This window comes from Telmatherina bonti, assembly GCF_933228915.1.
Source record: "Telmatherina bonti genome assembly, chromosome: 18".
In the NCBI taxonomy this organism is placed as follows: domain Eukaryota; kingdom Metazoa; phylum Chordata; class Actinopteri; order Atheriniformes; family Telmatherinidae; genus Telmatherina; species Telmatherina bonti.
In genome coordinates, this window is record NC_136616.1 from 21308568 (window position 1) to 21324738 (window position 16171).

General features: G+C 42.4%; 1 protein-coding gene across 1 annotated transcript; it reads left to right on the forward strand.

Annotated features, from left to right (window-relative positions):
* The first annotated feature begins 875 nt into the window (after window positions 1-875).
* On the forward strand, window positions 876-13991 carry polr2a (RNA polymerase II subunit A). Its single transcript, XM_079257414.1, has 29 exons — window positions 876-1161; window positions 1886-2018; window positions 2122-2258; window positions 2388-2561; window positions 2647-2928; window positions 3036-3197; window positions 3302-3522; window positions 3640-3772; window positions 3870-3994; window positions 4265-4475; window positions 4575-4784; window positions 4874-5042; window positions 5143-5237; window positions 5378-5581; window positions 5671-5893; window positions 5986-6169; window positions 6263-6434; window positions 7031-7136; window positions 7467-7672; window positions 7786-8049; window positions 8189-8396; window positions 8479-8579; window positions 8660-8764; window positions 8870-9052; window positions 9149-9352; window positions 9455-9641; window positions 9734-9847; window positions 9941-10090; window positions 10488-13991. Exons 1-29 carry the CDS (start codon window positions 1075-1077, stop codon window positions 11636-11638), a joined length of 5901 nt encoding a protein of 1966 aa, XP_079113540.1. The 5' UTR covers window positions 876-1074; the 3' UTR covers window positions 11639-13991.
* The last annotated feature ends 2180 nt before the right edge of the window (window positions 13992-16171 follow it).

Genomic DNA, 16171 nt, shown 5'->3' on the forward strand with positions numbered 1-16171 from the left:
AAGCTTTAAATAAACAGACAAGGCTTCCCCCAGAATTTCCTATGGTGCATGCAGAAAATCCACTCCGCTCGCCGGCCATCCATTGCACTCGAGTCCGATGCTTGGAGTTAAGTCCCAGAGATCCAAAAATACATTCAAAACAAAAACAAAAAAGAAATATGTTTCTTGAAAAGCAACAAAAATAATCCACTAGACGGTATTTTAAGATGCACATATGATATATTTCGACAATTTCCCTCAGTTTAATAAAAGACTTTAACAGGCCTCAGCCTCTGAGCCTCTTTTCATAGAACCCAGGCTGATCCAGAGCGAGACGAGCGAGGGAACAGAGATTTTTTTAATTTTTGCTCTGAGGGAAGAATCTTACATCGGCCAAATTCGGCAAATACCGGAAAAGGGTGGGTTTTGTTGAAAATATTCTAATTAGGAAATTATTTTCGTAGCCATTGGACAGTTCTTTTCCATTACTAAATATTAATGAGGAAAAGAACCAATCCAGATAGTGTATATTGAATATTCATATTTTATATGTAAACTCTAGCAAGCGCCACCTTCTCTTTTTAATGAACCCAATAGGAAAAAGCGTAGATTAAATAAACACCCGCCTTTCGTTGTGATTCGCTGACGAAACTTACGTGTTCTGTAATTGGCGGTGCGTATGATTTAATTAATTATTCATATGTCCATGTTGAATGGCCAATAAGCGTTTTACTATGGAGTTCCATGTCCCACCTTCTGAAGAGACAGTCCCTGCTTTAAAGAGCGGGAAACCCCGTAGCAAGCACCAGTCTATATAACAGAGCGTTGGGCTCCTTACAGTTCAGAAGCGCTCAGAGCGCTCTAGAGTGTAGATCAGGAAAAGGGAGGGGAACAGATGGTGGTCAGTTTATGCAGGACATAAACATAAATAATTCAATCCCAAAGGCAACCGGCGACGGAGGTCCCTGGAATACCGCCTTCGGAGACTTTCCGGTCACCTTTGGCGGCCTGACCGAGCCGTGGTGACCATTTAAAGGCTGTTCCTGCTCACAAAGCGGCGTGCCGAGGAAGGACGCGTCTCTTTGAATAGACAGGATGCACGGACCGCCCTCCGGTGACAGCGCATGCCCATTGCGCACGATCAAGAGGGTTCAATTCGGCATCATCAGTCCAGATGAGCTTGTAGGTTTTCTGTTTGTGGGGGGGATGGCATTTCTATGAACTAATTTTCTGACTGATCACACATAAGTATTACGGGTTGTTCTTTATTTCCAGTCGATTGATTTAATATTAATAGTAAACACATGGTTCTGTTGACTACCGAGATACCTAGCTGTTAGCCTAGCCTAACTAGCTGCCAGGCTAAGCTTGAGCTAGCCAGCTTGTTGCAGGAAGTTCGTAAAACTTAAGCACAACATTATATTAAACTATCCATGCCATGACATGAATGAAACCCCTTGTGTATTAATCCAATACGACACGTAGGCCCAACAAAAAGCGAAGATTTTGTATTTTTAATTAACATCTTTTGTAACCACTACTGTTTGTCTTTTTACTTCAGTGTACTTTCTTTGCAGTTTTCTCGCACCATAAATGAATAAAATATAACGTCAATCAATTAATTTACGCATGTTTCTTTAACAACGAATTGATTCATATTGAATGGTGTATATTCAGAACTAAATATCTCACTTTAGCCACGTTTTGCACAAACAGTTGTCCGCATTTTGGAAAGCTGTTATACGGACACATTTGTGAGTTTAAAAAAAAAAAAAAAAAAAAAGAAATTGTCATTTTGGATTAAGAATTATGGGAAGTTAATTAGTTTTAATCACTGTTTATATTCCATTTGCAAGGATGAAGGACATTGTTTTCTAATATCAGCTTACAATGTCTTTTCCTGCAGAAACGGATGTCAGTTACTGAAGGGGGCATCAAATACCCCGAAACAACAGAAGGAGGACGTCCTAAACTCGGTGGCCTTATGGACCCAAGACAAGGGGTTATTGAACGCAGTGGAAGATGTCAGACTTGTGCAGGTACAGCATCATATTGGAATATTATACCAAGCTAAATTAACCATTACACTTTAGTTTCCCATATGTTATGAACTCTAATGTTTGCTCATTTGTTTTTCTTCAGGCAACATGACAGAATGCCCGGGCCACTTCGGGCACATAGAATTGGCAAAGCCAGTTTTCCATGTTGGCTTCATAACAAAAATAATGAAGGTTCTTCGGTGTGTCTGCTTCTTCTGCTCCAAGCTCTTAGTGGATTCAGTGAGTATTTCCACCATATTATGCTTAATACTGGGCTGAGCTGTAATGTTATCTGGAAAGTGTCATTATTTTGGTCCATTGGCTTCTTTATTTTGATCCTTTAATTGTTTCCACTATTCTTGCCTTTAGAACAATCCTAAGATTAAGGACATCCTGGCAAAATCTAAAGGGCAGCCGAGGAAGCGTTTGACCCATGTGTATGAGCTGTGCAAAGGCAAAAATATCTGTGAAGGAGGTGAGGAGATGGACAACAAATTTGGAATGGAGCAACAGGAGACTGAAGAGGATATTACCAAGGAAAAGGTATGTGTGACAAACAGTTCAGTTGTCACTATTTTTTTTACACTCGTATTTATTTGTTCACAGCCATTACTTCACTCTTTTGCAGGGCCATGGTGGCTGTGGCCGCTACCAGCCACGGATCCGGCGCTCTGGTTTGGAGCTGTATGCTGAGTGGAAGCATGTTAACGAGGATTCACAGGAAAAGAAAATCTTGCTAAGTCCTGAGCGTGTGCATGAGATTTTCAAGCGTATCTCAGATGAAGAAGACATCATCTTGGGTATGGATCCCAAGTTTGCCCGACCAGAATGGATGATTGTAACCGTGTTGCCTGTGCCTCCACTGGCTGTGAGACCAGCTGTAGTCATGCAGGGCTCTGCTCGTAACCAGGTAAAGCAGTGACTCCGAACTGTTACTGTAAGAGTTAAATGTGCAAGATAAAATATTTATGTCGGACAAACCATGAATTTTTTTTTTTTTTTTTTTTTTTTAAAAAGGATGACCTGACTCATAAGTTGGCGGACATCGTCAAGATCAACAACCAGCTGAGAAGAAATGAACAGAGTGGTGCAGCTGCACACGTCATCGCTGAAGACGTGAAGCTGCTTCAGTTTCATGTGGCCACTATGGTTGACAACGAATTGCCAGGCCTACCAAGGGTGTGTGCATATTTAATAATACAGTTGAAATCACAATAATAGTAGAAACCTATCCTGGCTGTTCTTATTTGTGCTCAGTTGCATCTGCTCATTTTCTTTCCTAGGCAATGCAAAAGTCTGGCCGCCCTCTGAAATCTATAAAGCAGCGTTTAAAGGGAAAGGAAGGACGAGTGAGGGGTAACCTTATGGGCAAACGTGTGGACTTCTCAGCCCGAACCGTCATCACCCCTGACCCCAACCTCCAAATCGACCAAGTGGGCGTACCCCGATCCATTGCCGCAAACATGACTTTCCCAGAAATTGTCACACCATTTAACATCGACAGGTACGTCCAAAAATTTGTCAAACTGTATCCAGTGTGTGAAAATACGCTATCTTAAAAAAAAAAAAAAAAAAAAGCTGATAAAGTGTGAATTCTGTTGATTCTTTTGACATGTATTAGATTGCAAGAACTGGTACGAAGAGGCAACAGCCAGTATCCTGGAGCCAAGTACATCATCCGTGATAATGGAGACAGGATTGACCTGCGGTTCCACCCTAAACCAAGTGACCTTCATTTGCAAATTGGCTACAAGGCAAGAAAAAAAAACTTGTTCATGAGCAAAACATGCCACCAGGGTTGTATTTTGCCTGGAAAACATTTTAATTTCTGCCTTAAATGATTATTTTCAGGTGGAAAGACACATGTGTGACGGAGACATCGTCATTTTCAACCGACAGCCTACACTACATAAAATGTCTATGATGGGACACAGGGTTCGGATCCTGCCGTGGTCCACCTTTCGACTCAACCTCAGGTACCAAATGAAATCCAGACCTCGCCAGCTTTTAAAATGTTTGATTTGTTTCAAACAGACAAAGACTTCTTACATTAAAAGTGTAGTATCCGTGTTAAGACTAAAGTTTTTTAGTGTCTTTACTTTTTCAGGTCTTTAATAGATGTTTTAACAGAAATTTTGTGCATATGTTTGGTTATTAACCCTTATTAAAGTTAGACTGTACATGACTTTAAAAACCAAAAAAGTGGGGGTGCATTCTAAATGTCCCATCTCCTTGGATGTACTCAGCGTCACCACCCCGTACAACGCCGACTTTGACGGGGATGAAATGAACCTCCACCTGCCTCAGTCCCTCGAGACCAGGGCCGAGATTCAGGAACTGGCCATGGTACCACGTATGATTGTCACACCCCAGTCCAATCGGCCGGTCATGGGTATTGTGCAGGACACCCTCACAGCTGTTCGCAAATTCACAAAAAGAGATGTTTTCTTAGAGAGGGTAAGGAGATCATGGCAGGATCGCCTATAGATGTTGTCATTTTCTGATTGGACGGCTTTTTAACCAACATTTCTATTCACTGTTTTCCCCTTATTACAGGGTGAAGTGATGAACCTACTGATGTTCCTCTCCACTTGGGATGGAAAGATGCCTCAGCCCGCTATCCTCAAACCTCGCCCTTTGTGGACAGGCAAGCAGGTTTTCAGCCTTATCATTCCAGGACACATCAACGTGATCCGTACACACAGCACCCACCCTGATGATGAGGACAGTGGCCCTTACAAACACATCTCACCTGGTGACACCAAGGTAAAAAGAAAAACACTTTGTGTATAGAGCAAAAGAATGCATATTGATTACAAATCATGTGTAAGCTGACATTTAACTCCCTTATTTAGGTTATAGTGGAGAATGGGGAGCTGATCATGGGCATTCTGTGTAAGAAGTCTTTGGGAACCTCCGCCGGCTCCCTCGTCCACATCTCCTATCTGGAGATGGGCCATGACATCACCAGACTTTTCTATTCTAACATTCAGACAGTGGTGAACAACTGGCTGCTCATCGAGGGTAACGACACTTTGATAATGATTTGATAAACATTGTGCATCATGTTAAGTGTTAATAACTTTGACATTGTTTTAATGCACATCGTTGTTTAAATCCATAGGTCATTCAATTGGTATTGGTGACTCCATTGCTGATGCAAAGACCTACCTTGACATCCAAAATACTATCAAGAAAGCCAAACAGGATGTGATAGAAGTAAGAAAAATATAATATATGGGCATAAATGTGTCTAAAGCACGTAGAATTATAGATATTTTGCAAAATAACACAGTTACACCAGACTTGCAGTTTAAATTGTTCACCAAGGTTGTGTTTTTCTGCTTTTCACCTTTCAGGTCATTGAGAAAGCTCACAACAATGAGCTCGAGCCGACCCCCGGTAACACGCTGAGGCAGACTTTTGAGAACCAGGTGAATCGTATCCTCAATGACGCTCGTGATAAAACGGGCTCTTCTGCTCAGAAATCGCTGTCTGAGTACAACAACTTCAAGTCAATGGTGGTAGCTGGCTCCAAGGGCTCAAAGATTAACATCTCACAGGTGAGCCGCCACCTGACTGTCATGACAGATGGTAATTTTAAATTTGAGTAGAGCTCGTGTTAACTCACTTGTCTTTCCTTGTAATCCAGGTTATTGCTGTGGTGGGGCAGCAGAACGTGGAGGGTAAACGAATCCCCTTCGGCTTCAAGCACCGAACTCTGCCTCACTTTATCAAGGATGACTATGGTCCTGAGAGCAGAGGCTTTGTGGAGAACTCCTACCTGGCTGGACTGACGCCAACAGAGTTCTTCTTCCACGCCATGGGAGGCAGAGAGGGTCTGATTGACACGGCTGTCAAAACAGCTGAGACTGGTAGGTTTAAATTGTCGCAACATGGCAAAGATTTAAAGGATCAAAGTGTAAACACATGCAGAGATTTCTACATTTCCTTTCTTCACTGCCAGGTTATATCCAGCGTCGTCTGATCAAGTCTATGGAGTCTGTGATGGTGAAGTATGACGCCACAGTGCGAAACTCCATCAACCAGGTGGTGCAGCTGCGCTACGGTGAGGACGGCCTGGCAGGAGAGAACGTGGAGTTCCAAAATCTGGCAACACTAAAACCCTCACACAAAGCCTTTGAAAAGAAGTAAGTCACATGTCAGAATGTTGTACGCATCTTGTTGTAGTGATGACTAAATGTTCCTTGTTAATGTTTAACTGGCTCGTCTGATCTGTCCAGGTTTAAGTTTGATTGCACCAATGAGCGTGCACTGAGACGGATACTGCAGGAAGATGTGGTGAAAGATGTGCAGACCAACGCGCACATACAGAGTGTTTTGGAAAGGGAGTTTGAGAAGATGAAGGAAGACAGGGAAATCCTCCGAGCTATTTTCCCTACTGGTGACAGCAAGGTGTGTGATCACCACTGTAGATAGAGTGAGCCTCTTGGTCAGGAGTGTAAAATCATATCATTGTAAATAAATGTGTGTTTTCTATCAGAACATCTATTAAAATTAGAATTTAGTATGAAGTTGTGGGTTATCGCAGGTAAAATCACAGGTAGTGGCAGCAACTGAGTAAATATGCACCCTCTTTTAATTTTAAATTTTAGACAATTTTTAATGTTACTAAAATTCAGATAATTTTACAACAAACTGTGCCGAGGGAAGGTTTTTTTTTTTTTTTTTTTTTTTTTGTGCCGACTCGTTTTAATTCAGCTTTATTTGGCTACTAAAGCAGCAAGTCTTGAAAATGAAGACAATAAGCTCAGTATCTTTCTGAAGGATGTAGGTCTGCGTGTAATCTAGGATCAGACCAAGATTAGTTCTTTAACTAAAGGTAAATAAAGGTCAGTGGTTGAGTTAATGGGAAAACAAAGATCATGTAGGGGTTTTTAAGAGTTTTGTGCTCTGTTGCTATAGCAACCGACTTCTGCTAGCTTTGACATGCCTGTAGATCCCGTCTCCACAAGTGCTCCTACTCTACAACGGCTTTTTCTCACCTGCAGGTGGTGCTGCCGTGCAACCTTGCTCGTATGATCTGGAACGCTCAGAAGATTTTCCGAATCAACACTCGAACCCCAACTGACCTGAATCCTCTCAGAGTGGTCGAGGGTAAGGTCGAAAAGCCAGCATCACTCCTCCTTTATAAAGCTCTGGATTACAACGTCGCTCGCTTTCCTCAGCACGTGTTTAGAGTCATGAATCACATGGAGCTGTCAGCGGTTATAGAGTTGAGAGGAGGTCACAGTCTGACCTCAGAATCTATATAAAGCCGCCTAATGAATTCCAGCCGGCACATAACAAGCACAACGGATCAGTCCAAGTCTGTTTTTGCTGGAGAGAGATTATCACTTGCAGCGCTGACGAAGAAACAAGGATTACATGTTTGCCAGGCTCGGAAGTGGATGCATGCTTTGATAAGACGTTTGTTTCTGTCTTCAGGTGTTCACGAGCTGAGTAAGAAACTGGTGATTGTGAATGGTGACGACCCTCTGAGCAGACAGGCTCAGGAGAACGCCACGCTGCTTTTTAACATCCACCTGCGATCCACGCTCTGCTCCAAACGCATGACAGAGGAGTTTCGCCTTTCCACTGAGGCTTTTGACTGGCTGCTTGGAGAGATTGAGACCAAGTTCAACCAGTCTATTGTACGTTTAGAGGATGTGGTTAAGAGCTTTCCGAGCTCTGTTCCAACTTCTCAATGAAGCTTAATTGTTTCTTTATGGTAAAACAAACACAAACACTGTCCCTCCTCCTCCAGGTTCACCCAGGTGAAATGGTCGGCGCTCTGGCTGCTCAGTCACTGGGAGAGCCAGCCACACAGATGACCCTGAATACTTTCCACTACGCTGGTGTGTCAGCCAAGAATGTAACACTTGGTGTGCCTCGTCTGAAGGAGTTGATCAACATCTCAAAGAGGCCGAAGACGCCCTCACTGACCGTTTTCCTGCTGGGTCAAGCAGCACGCGATGCTGAACGGGCCAAGGACATCCTCTGTCGACTGGAGCACACCACCCTGCGCAAAGTAAGAAACCGTTTTTACACGTTTTTTTCTGATGTAGGTTCATTTAAACGGGGCGTTGAAGAAATGTCAGTCGCTTTTATTTCCATCATTTTTCCATTAAAAACTGCAGACTGGAATAAAAATGAGCCTTTCTTCTTAGGTCACAGCAAACACTGCCATCTACTACGACCCCAACCCTCAGAACACCGTGGTGGCTGAAGACCAAGAATGGGTGAATGTCTACTACGAGATGCCCGACTTTGACGTGACGCGAATTTCACCGTGGCTGCTACGCATCGAGCTTGATCGCAAGCACATGACCGATCGTAAGCTGACTATGGAGCAGATTGCTGAGAAGATTAATGCAGGTGGGTTGTGTAACAGTTTTATTCTGTTTTATCTACTGAATTACATTGCTCCGCTTCCAACGACTGCGGTTTTATTTTCAAGGTTTTGGGGACGACCTTAACTGCATCTTTAATGACGACAATGCTGAGAAGCTCGTGCTGCGAATTCGAATAATGAACAGCGACGAGAACAAGTTCCAGGAGGTGAGCGGTGATACGTTCAGCAGTCAGTGCACCGTAGTCTGTTTTCATTGTGACTATAAGAAATCATTTTGTTTGTCCAGGATGAGGAAGTGGTGGACAAAATGGACGACGATGTGTTCCTGAGGTGCATCGAGTCCAACATGCTCACAGACATGACTCTACAAGGCATTGAGCAGATAAGCAAGGTAACAGACTGAATGGGATGACACCAGTAAAGTGATTTTTGTCATTTAAAGTCATCAATATGGAAAATGTATCTAAATTTATAGGTTGAACTTTTCTCCTTTTAGGTGTACATGCACTTGCCTCAGACTGACAACAAGAAAAAGATCATCATCACCGAGGATGGCGAGTTCAAGGCCCTGCAGGAATGGATCCTTGAGACAGACGGAGTGAGCCTCATGAGGGTCCTCAGCGAGAAGGATGTGGATCCTGTCAGGACCACCTCCAACGACATTGTGGAGATCTTCACCGTATGAAAGCATTAAATTTGTTTCCACATTGTTGTTGTGATCATTTATTTATTTGTTTTTTTTTTATTCAACCCGCTGCTGCTTTGTGTTTTCTAGGTTTTGGGCATCGAAGCTGTGCGAAAGGCGCTGGAGAGGGAGTTGTACCACGTCATCTCCTTCGACGGTTCCTACGTCAACTATCGCCACTTGGCTTTGCTCTGTGACACCATGACCTGCCGTGGCCATCTGATGGCCATCACGCGTCACGGCATCAACCGTCAGGACACAGGACCTCTCATGAAGTGTTCCTTTGAGGAGACGGTACAAAAAAAATCTTCTCTTCTTACTTTTGGTGACAAACTTGTAAAAATACTTATAACCTATTCTTAATTCCTCATCTTTTTCCTTTATTTTCTCCTGCAGGTGGATGTGTTGATGGAGGCATCATCTCATGGCGAGAGTGATCCAATGAAGGGTGTATCCGAGAACATCATGCTCGGTCAGCTGGCCCCAGCAGGGACAGGCTGCTTCGACCTGCTGCTGGATGCTGAGAAGTGCAAATATGGCATGGAGATCCCTACAAACATACCTGGTATCAGCGTGGCTGGACGTAAGTGAATATCTGATGGTTATGATGAAAATTTGTATTGAAGATATCATGCGGAACCTGGATGTTTATGTTCTATATTCGTCTTCTTGCAGCCACTGGGATGTTCTTCGGTTCTGTGCCGAGTCCAATTAGCGGTATGTCTCCTGCCATGACCCCATGGAACACAGGAGCAACTCCAGCTTACGGCGCCTGGTCCCCAAGTGTCGGTAAGTTCATATAACTTCATTGTTTGGGCATTTTCTTCTTAAATTTCATGCCTTGACATTTCCCCACTTCTTTTTTTTTTTTTTCTTGTCCAGGTAGCGGCATGACCCCGGGAGCAGCAGGCTTTTCTCCCAGTGCAGCATCAGATGCGAGTGGCTTCTCTCCGGGTTACTCTCCAGCCTGGTCACCAACTCCTGGGTCTCCAGGATCTCCAGGACCAGTCAGTCCATACATCCCATCACCAGGTAGGCTACAGCAGAAATCTGCTGTCTTACCAGTTTGTTTAAAAACGGAGACGCGTGTGAAACATGTCTGGAATCTCCCGATGAGAAAGTCATGTTTAATCCATGTCATTGCTAATCATGAACCTTATGAAATAAACAAGTGTTTTATAGATGAATGACTGGAAGTCTTTAGATACAGCGTGGGAATACTGAACTTTTTGGCCTTTGCGATATGTAAAATGTCATGTAGATAGATTAGATTAATTCAGTCACATAAAACAAAGACGCTAATTTGGACCCATTTTATAAACTATTTTAATTTTTGTATTTTAGAAATTATCAGATTTTTTTTTTTTAATTATTTTTTTAACTTATTTTTTTATTTAATCTTTTTTTGTTTTGTTTTTTTCCTGTGAAGGTGGAGCCATGTCTCCAAACTACTCTCCCACCTCCCCCGCCTATGAGCCTCGTTCCCCAGGAGGCTACACACCGCAGAGCCCCGGCTACTCCCCAACATCCCCCTCCTACTCACCTACCTCTCCCTCTTACTCACCCACCAGTCCCAACTACAGCCCAACATCTCCTTCCTACTCTCCCACCTCCCCCAGTTACTCCCCGACGTCTCCTTCCTATTCACCCACATCTCCTTCTTACTCCCCGACATCTCCTTCCTACTCCCCCACCTCCCCATCATACTCCCCCACATCTCCCTCTTACTCCCCCACGTCACCCAGCTACAGCCCCACGTCACCGAGCTACAGCCCAACATCACCCAGTTACTCACCCACCTCCCCCTCCTACTCTCCAACCTCACCTTCATACTCTCCAACTTCTCCATCTTACTCCCCCACCTCCCCCTCATACTCCCCTACATCTCCCTCCTACTCGCCGACCAGCCCAAGCTACAGCCCCACGTCACCAAACTACACTCCCACATCGCCCAGTTACTCCCCTACCTCCCCTTCTTACTCCCCAACATCACCATCTTATTCCCCAACTTCCCCCAACTACACCCCAACCAGTCCCAACTACTCCCCCACTTCTCCCTCGTACTCCCCCACTTCTCCATCCTACTCTCCTTCCAGTCCACGTTACACGCCACAGTCGCCCACTTACACACCCAGCTCCCCCTCATACAGCCCCAGCTCCCCCTCGTACTCCCCAACCTCACCCAAATACACCCCGACCTCTCCCTCCTACAGCCCCAGCTCTCCAGAGTACACCCCCACGTCTCCCAAATACTCCCCCACCTCACCAAAGTACTCCCCAACGTCGCCGAAGTACTCGCCAACTTCTCCCACCTACTCCCCAACAACTCCAAAATACAGCCCCACCTCTCCTACCTACTCCCCCACCTCTCCCACCTACACCCCTACCAGCCCTAAATACTCACCCACCTCCCCCACTTACTCCCCAACTTCGCCCAAGTACTCACCCACATCTCCCACATACTCACCAACTAGTCCCAAAGGCTCCACCTACAGCCCCACCTCCCCTGGATACAGCCCCACCTCACCCACCTACAGCCCGGCCATCAGCCCCGACGACAGCGATGAGGAGAACAACTGATGAGCTGTCGCGGAGGAGGGGGAGGAGGGGAGGCAGCTGAGGAAACCGCCACCTTACAGTAGACGACTGAAGGACAGCACCTTTAAGCAGCTGGGAGATGGCGGCGCATCAAGCCACAGGGATCCTAACTGGGATCGTTTTCTTCGGGGGATATCTCGACTTTGTCTGTGCCTCCCCCGTGTTAGAGTTGCCTCTCCCTCCTGCATTTCCACCCTCCCCCAGATGTTCAAAACTCATGTGAAAGACTTGAACTGTTTTGCCTGAAGGAAAAAAAAAAGGTTGCCTTTTGAAATAGTTTTTTTTTTTTTTTTTTTCTCTAATTTTACCATGGGGTGTTGAAGCAAAACTGAATCCCCTGAGGGAATGAAAACGAGAGGAAGATGTGAACATTTAAGAGGATGGCAGTCTTCTTCTTTTTTTTTTTTTTTTAAATTAAGCTTTGTTCTGCATCCAATGTCTCTCTCATTCTCTAAATGCTGGTCTTGTAGTTGTTTCAGAACAGCATCCATCTTATCAAAGGCCCGTCTGAGAAGTTCATTTGATTATTTATCACTAAAAACATAAGCTGCATAAGAAATAAAGATTGCTAAGGTTTAGACTGCATACTCCACCAGTTTTGGGGGCATTTGGTGGATTTCACTTTAGGTGACATGTAATGTTAACTCTGGGCTTATCAGCTCAAAGGCAAATGAAAGGAGCGAGAGAGAGAGAGAGAAACTGGTTTGCAGAAGAAAAACTTGAGTCAAGCCACAGGGATCCTAACTGGATCGCTGTGGCTACATAGATGTATGTACCCATTGCCCTTCCCTCTTCCTCCTTCACACCCCAGAAACCCGAAAGATGTCATGAAAACACCCACCAGCATTTTCTTGTCGTCTACCAGTCTGGAGACCTGTGCATCAAAAGCAAAAAAAAAACAACAAAAAAAGTTTTTCAAATAATTTTCCCTTAACACAGAAAATTTGAAAGATTTCTATTTCAATTGATTTTGTCTGATTTAAATCTGAGCAGAAACATGGATGAGGGATAATAGTTTGGTGATGCTGCTTTTTGTCATTGTTTGCGTTGTTTGCATAAGTAGCACATGTTAATGCATTTTAATCATCCCTCCCATATTTTGCTAATCTTTGTCCCATTTCTCATAGCTGAAGTGTACACAAGTTTATTTGGACTATTCATTATATTTAAAAAAAAAAAAAAAAAAAAGTTAAGTACTATTCTGTATGAAGATGAATAGAGAAATTAAGGTTAAATTTGTTGTTTGCTTTTGGCAAATTTGTAGAGCTGTTTGCAGGAGGCACATGATCTTATGCTGTGGATGAAGGAGCAGGGGACAACTTTTTGTTTTCATCCACCTTTTACTCTTAATTTTTTTTTTTTTTTTGCCATTTTTGGCAGATTTTTATGTGCAGTTGACAATTTGCAACGTTTCAGTTTCAGAGGTAGTAGAGTAAAAAAAAAAAGCTGTGTTTTATGTTTTCACTTTTGATAGTGGAGGAAAACATTTGTCTGGTTGATCTGTTCTTTTCAAAGGGGAGGCTGTTTTTTCTTTAAAAGCAGAGATCGTCCAAAGAAGTAGCACTTTTTGCTCTACATTAAAAAGCTCTACGTTGGTGTCGGCTTCATTTTCAGAATGGGTGCTTTTTTTTTTTTTTTTTTTTTTTTTTTTTTTTTTTTTGCAAAATTTCAGCTGGTTTGTTCAAATGCTGCATCCCATGAAAATGGAAGTGTTTTTTTTGTTTTTTTTCTCCTTTCTCATTCCATTGACAATTCAGTTTCCAAATATATTGAAATTGCTGGATCTCCTCCCTCTTCATCCACTACTTTCATTTCTGAAATCAGTGTTTCCTTGTATTTTTCTACCCATGTATGTTCCTTGTGCTGAGGGGTAATTATGGGGAGGGAGGGGGTGTGTATTGGCTCTAACTGGGAGTCCTGCAGAGATGAAATTCTTTGATTCATCTTAGCTCCCAAAATCTTAATCTACATGCTTCAGATAGTCTTGAACTGAAGGAATTGCATCCTCTGGCCTTTGACATGAAGCAGGTGTGACAGTTGCACTTAAATGTGGTTGACATCAGTCGAGGCATTCACACTTTGTCCACTCTGTTTGCATCCAGCCCTGCTGTCTTAACTTTGTGCCATTCTGTCACTTCAGGACTCCCAGTGTGAACGAATGTCTGAATGTGTGCGTGTCTGAAGGTGATGCAGGGAGTTAAACTGAGGAAAATGTCATGTCTGGATAAAAAGAGGTTTAACTTAATACCACTGTATAAAAATCAAGTCATTATCTCATTCTCTGTATCTCTGTTCTATTTGGTTTTTTTTGACTTGGAAAATTAATAAAAGTTTTACTATACATCTGTTGTACTTTTTCTTTTTTTTTTTTAAACTACAGGTATAAACTAAGCAAATGTTTCTATGTGTTACATTTCTACTATAGATTCAGTACCTAAGATAAGTGCATATTCACTATTAATCTCCATCTTTGAAGTTCAATTTCAATTAAGTACGATTTTTAACTTCTGCAAAAGGGAAGAAAGCTGTTTTCTTTTGTTTTTCCCCGTTGTTTGATGTGTGCATTACACACACAAATATACATATTTATATGTATATATATATATATATATATATATATATATATATGTAGACTAAATATATTTCCAGATATGGGTAATAACTTTGTGACACAATGTTGTATGAAATAATGTTGAAATAATCCCTTTAACAATTTACAGTAAGAAAAGATGTCTTTCACACTATAACACCAGGGTCTCAACCCACAATGAAACCTGCTGTGGATAAAACCTTGAGCTTTGCAAAATGTCCTCATGAGGGTGCTGTCATCTCACTTGGGGCTCACATGATTGCTGTTCAGTACTCATCAAAATTTTCGATCAAAGAAATTAACCATGGAACTTTAACAAGATGCCTCTTCTGCTCACTCAGTGAAGACATCTTTTAGCTGGATTTTCATCCACCTGTATGATGATATATTTTTGTAAGTTTAATCTAATGGACCTTTGGGAAAGAAGCTCCAGATTAAACTTTTAGATTAAAATTTCTCACGCAAATGTGACAGAAATTATGATATATAATAGAAAAGATCACCTGATACAAAAGATGGCCAGTCAGCTGAAAACTGCAGTCTTTTTACAGCTCATATAAGCAACACTATTCACAAGTTATCTGCTTTGTGTTTTATGACAGGAAAATGACTGAGCTTGCAAAGATTACTAAAAAAGTGCAAGTCTTGGGATTTGTCACTTTCACATATTTTCTTAAATAGAGCCGAGAGATGATGCTTCCTTAGGTTGGTATTTAAAAACTGGACTGTAAAGTTTTTAGTTAGCTGTGACGGAGCTATACCTATCACAGTTTATCCAAACACCAGTGTATTCATGAAACAAAAGTGAACGAGGCTGTTAAAATTGAAAAGAAATGACAAAAAATATAATAATTTCCATCTATTTATGGCCCATTAATGCTGTTTCAGCAGTAACTGAAGGAGAAGTAACTGAATGAAATTCAACACAATATTAATTGTACTAGAAACTCCATAAATTTTAGGTGGATACCTCCAGAACCACCTGCATTTATGACTCCTGGTACCTAACAAACAGACTATAGTTCATGAGAATGAAAGGTTGTGTGTTTCTTATGGTGGTCAGTAACACAAGAGTACTACACGGGACTACACTCTCACCGTTTCTCTTCCCATTATTTACCTCAGACTTCCAGTACAACTCTGGTTCCTGTCATCTGCAGAAATACTCTGATTACTCTGCAGTTGTGGGGTGGATCAGTGGCGGACAAAAGGCTGAATACAGAGAACTGGTCAGTAAATTTGTGAGATGGGTTGGAAACAATCACCTCTTCTTTAATACAAACATAACAAAAGTGATGATTGTTGACCTCAGAGGAAACGAGAATAAACAAAACATTGTTTACATTCTGGAAGAAGAGGTGGAGGTCGTGGAGGAATACAGGTACATTGGAGTTCAGATAGCAGACTGGACTGGAAATGCAACACAGAGGCCGTCTACAAGAGGGGACAGAGCAGACTTTACTGCTTATATAAGACAAGATTATTTAATATCGGCACGGAAATGTTTCAGACTTCTAAAGGTCTGTTGCCATATCCTTCTGTTAGCGCAGCAGCGCCGGTCTCAGAGTCTGAAAGACACAAATCAAACTGATCAACAAGGCCAGTTCTTTGCTGGGAAGAATTCTGGAGCCACTGGAGTTGATTGTCCTGGAAATGTTTCTGCATAAACTGCTGACGATAATGGATGATTCATTGCATCATATGCACAACACACACATGCAAACCTACTACAAAACTGTAATTTTGTAACTGTAAAAGTATTTTTCATTAATTTCTTTCATTGAAATATGAAGAAGACATTGTTATTTGTCAGTATATGTGTCATGAAATACAATGAAATGTGCTTTCTGCATTTCACCCATCACTAATTACATTAGGGGCAGTGGGCAACCATTTCTCCAGCACACAGGGAACAGTTGGGGGGT

Excerpts from the sequence above, each read along its gene's own strand:
- polr2a (XM_079257414.1), top strand. The coding sequence starts at position 1,075 with ATGCACGGACCGCCCTCCGGTGACAGCGCATGCCCATTGCGCACGATC. Across the intron at positions 3,198-3,301 it reads AATTGCCAGGCCTACCAAGG|GCAATGCAAAAGTCTGGCCG; the intron begins GTGTGTGCATAT and ends TTTCTTTCCTAG. Across the intron at positions 9,848-9,940 it reads CGCCTGGTCCCCAAGTGTCG|GTAGCGGCATGACCCCGGGA; the intron begins GTAAGTTCATAT and ends TTTCTTGTCCAG.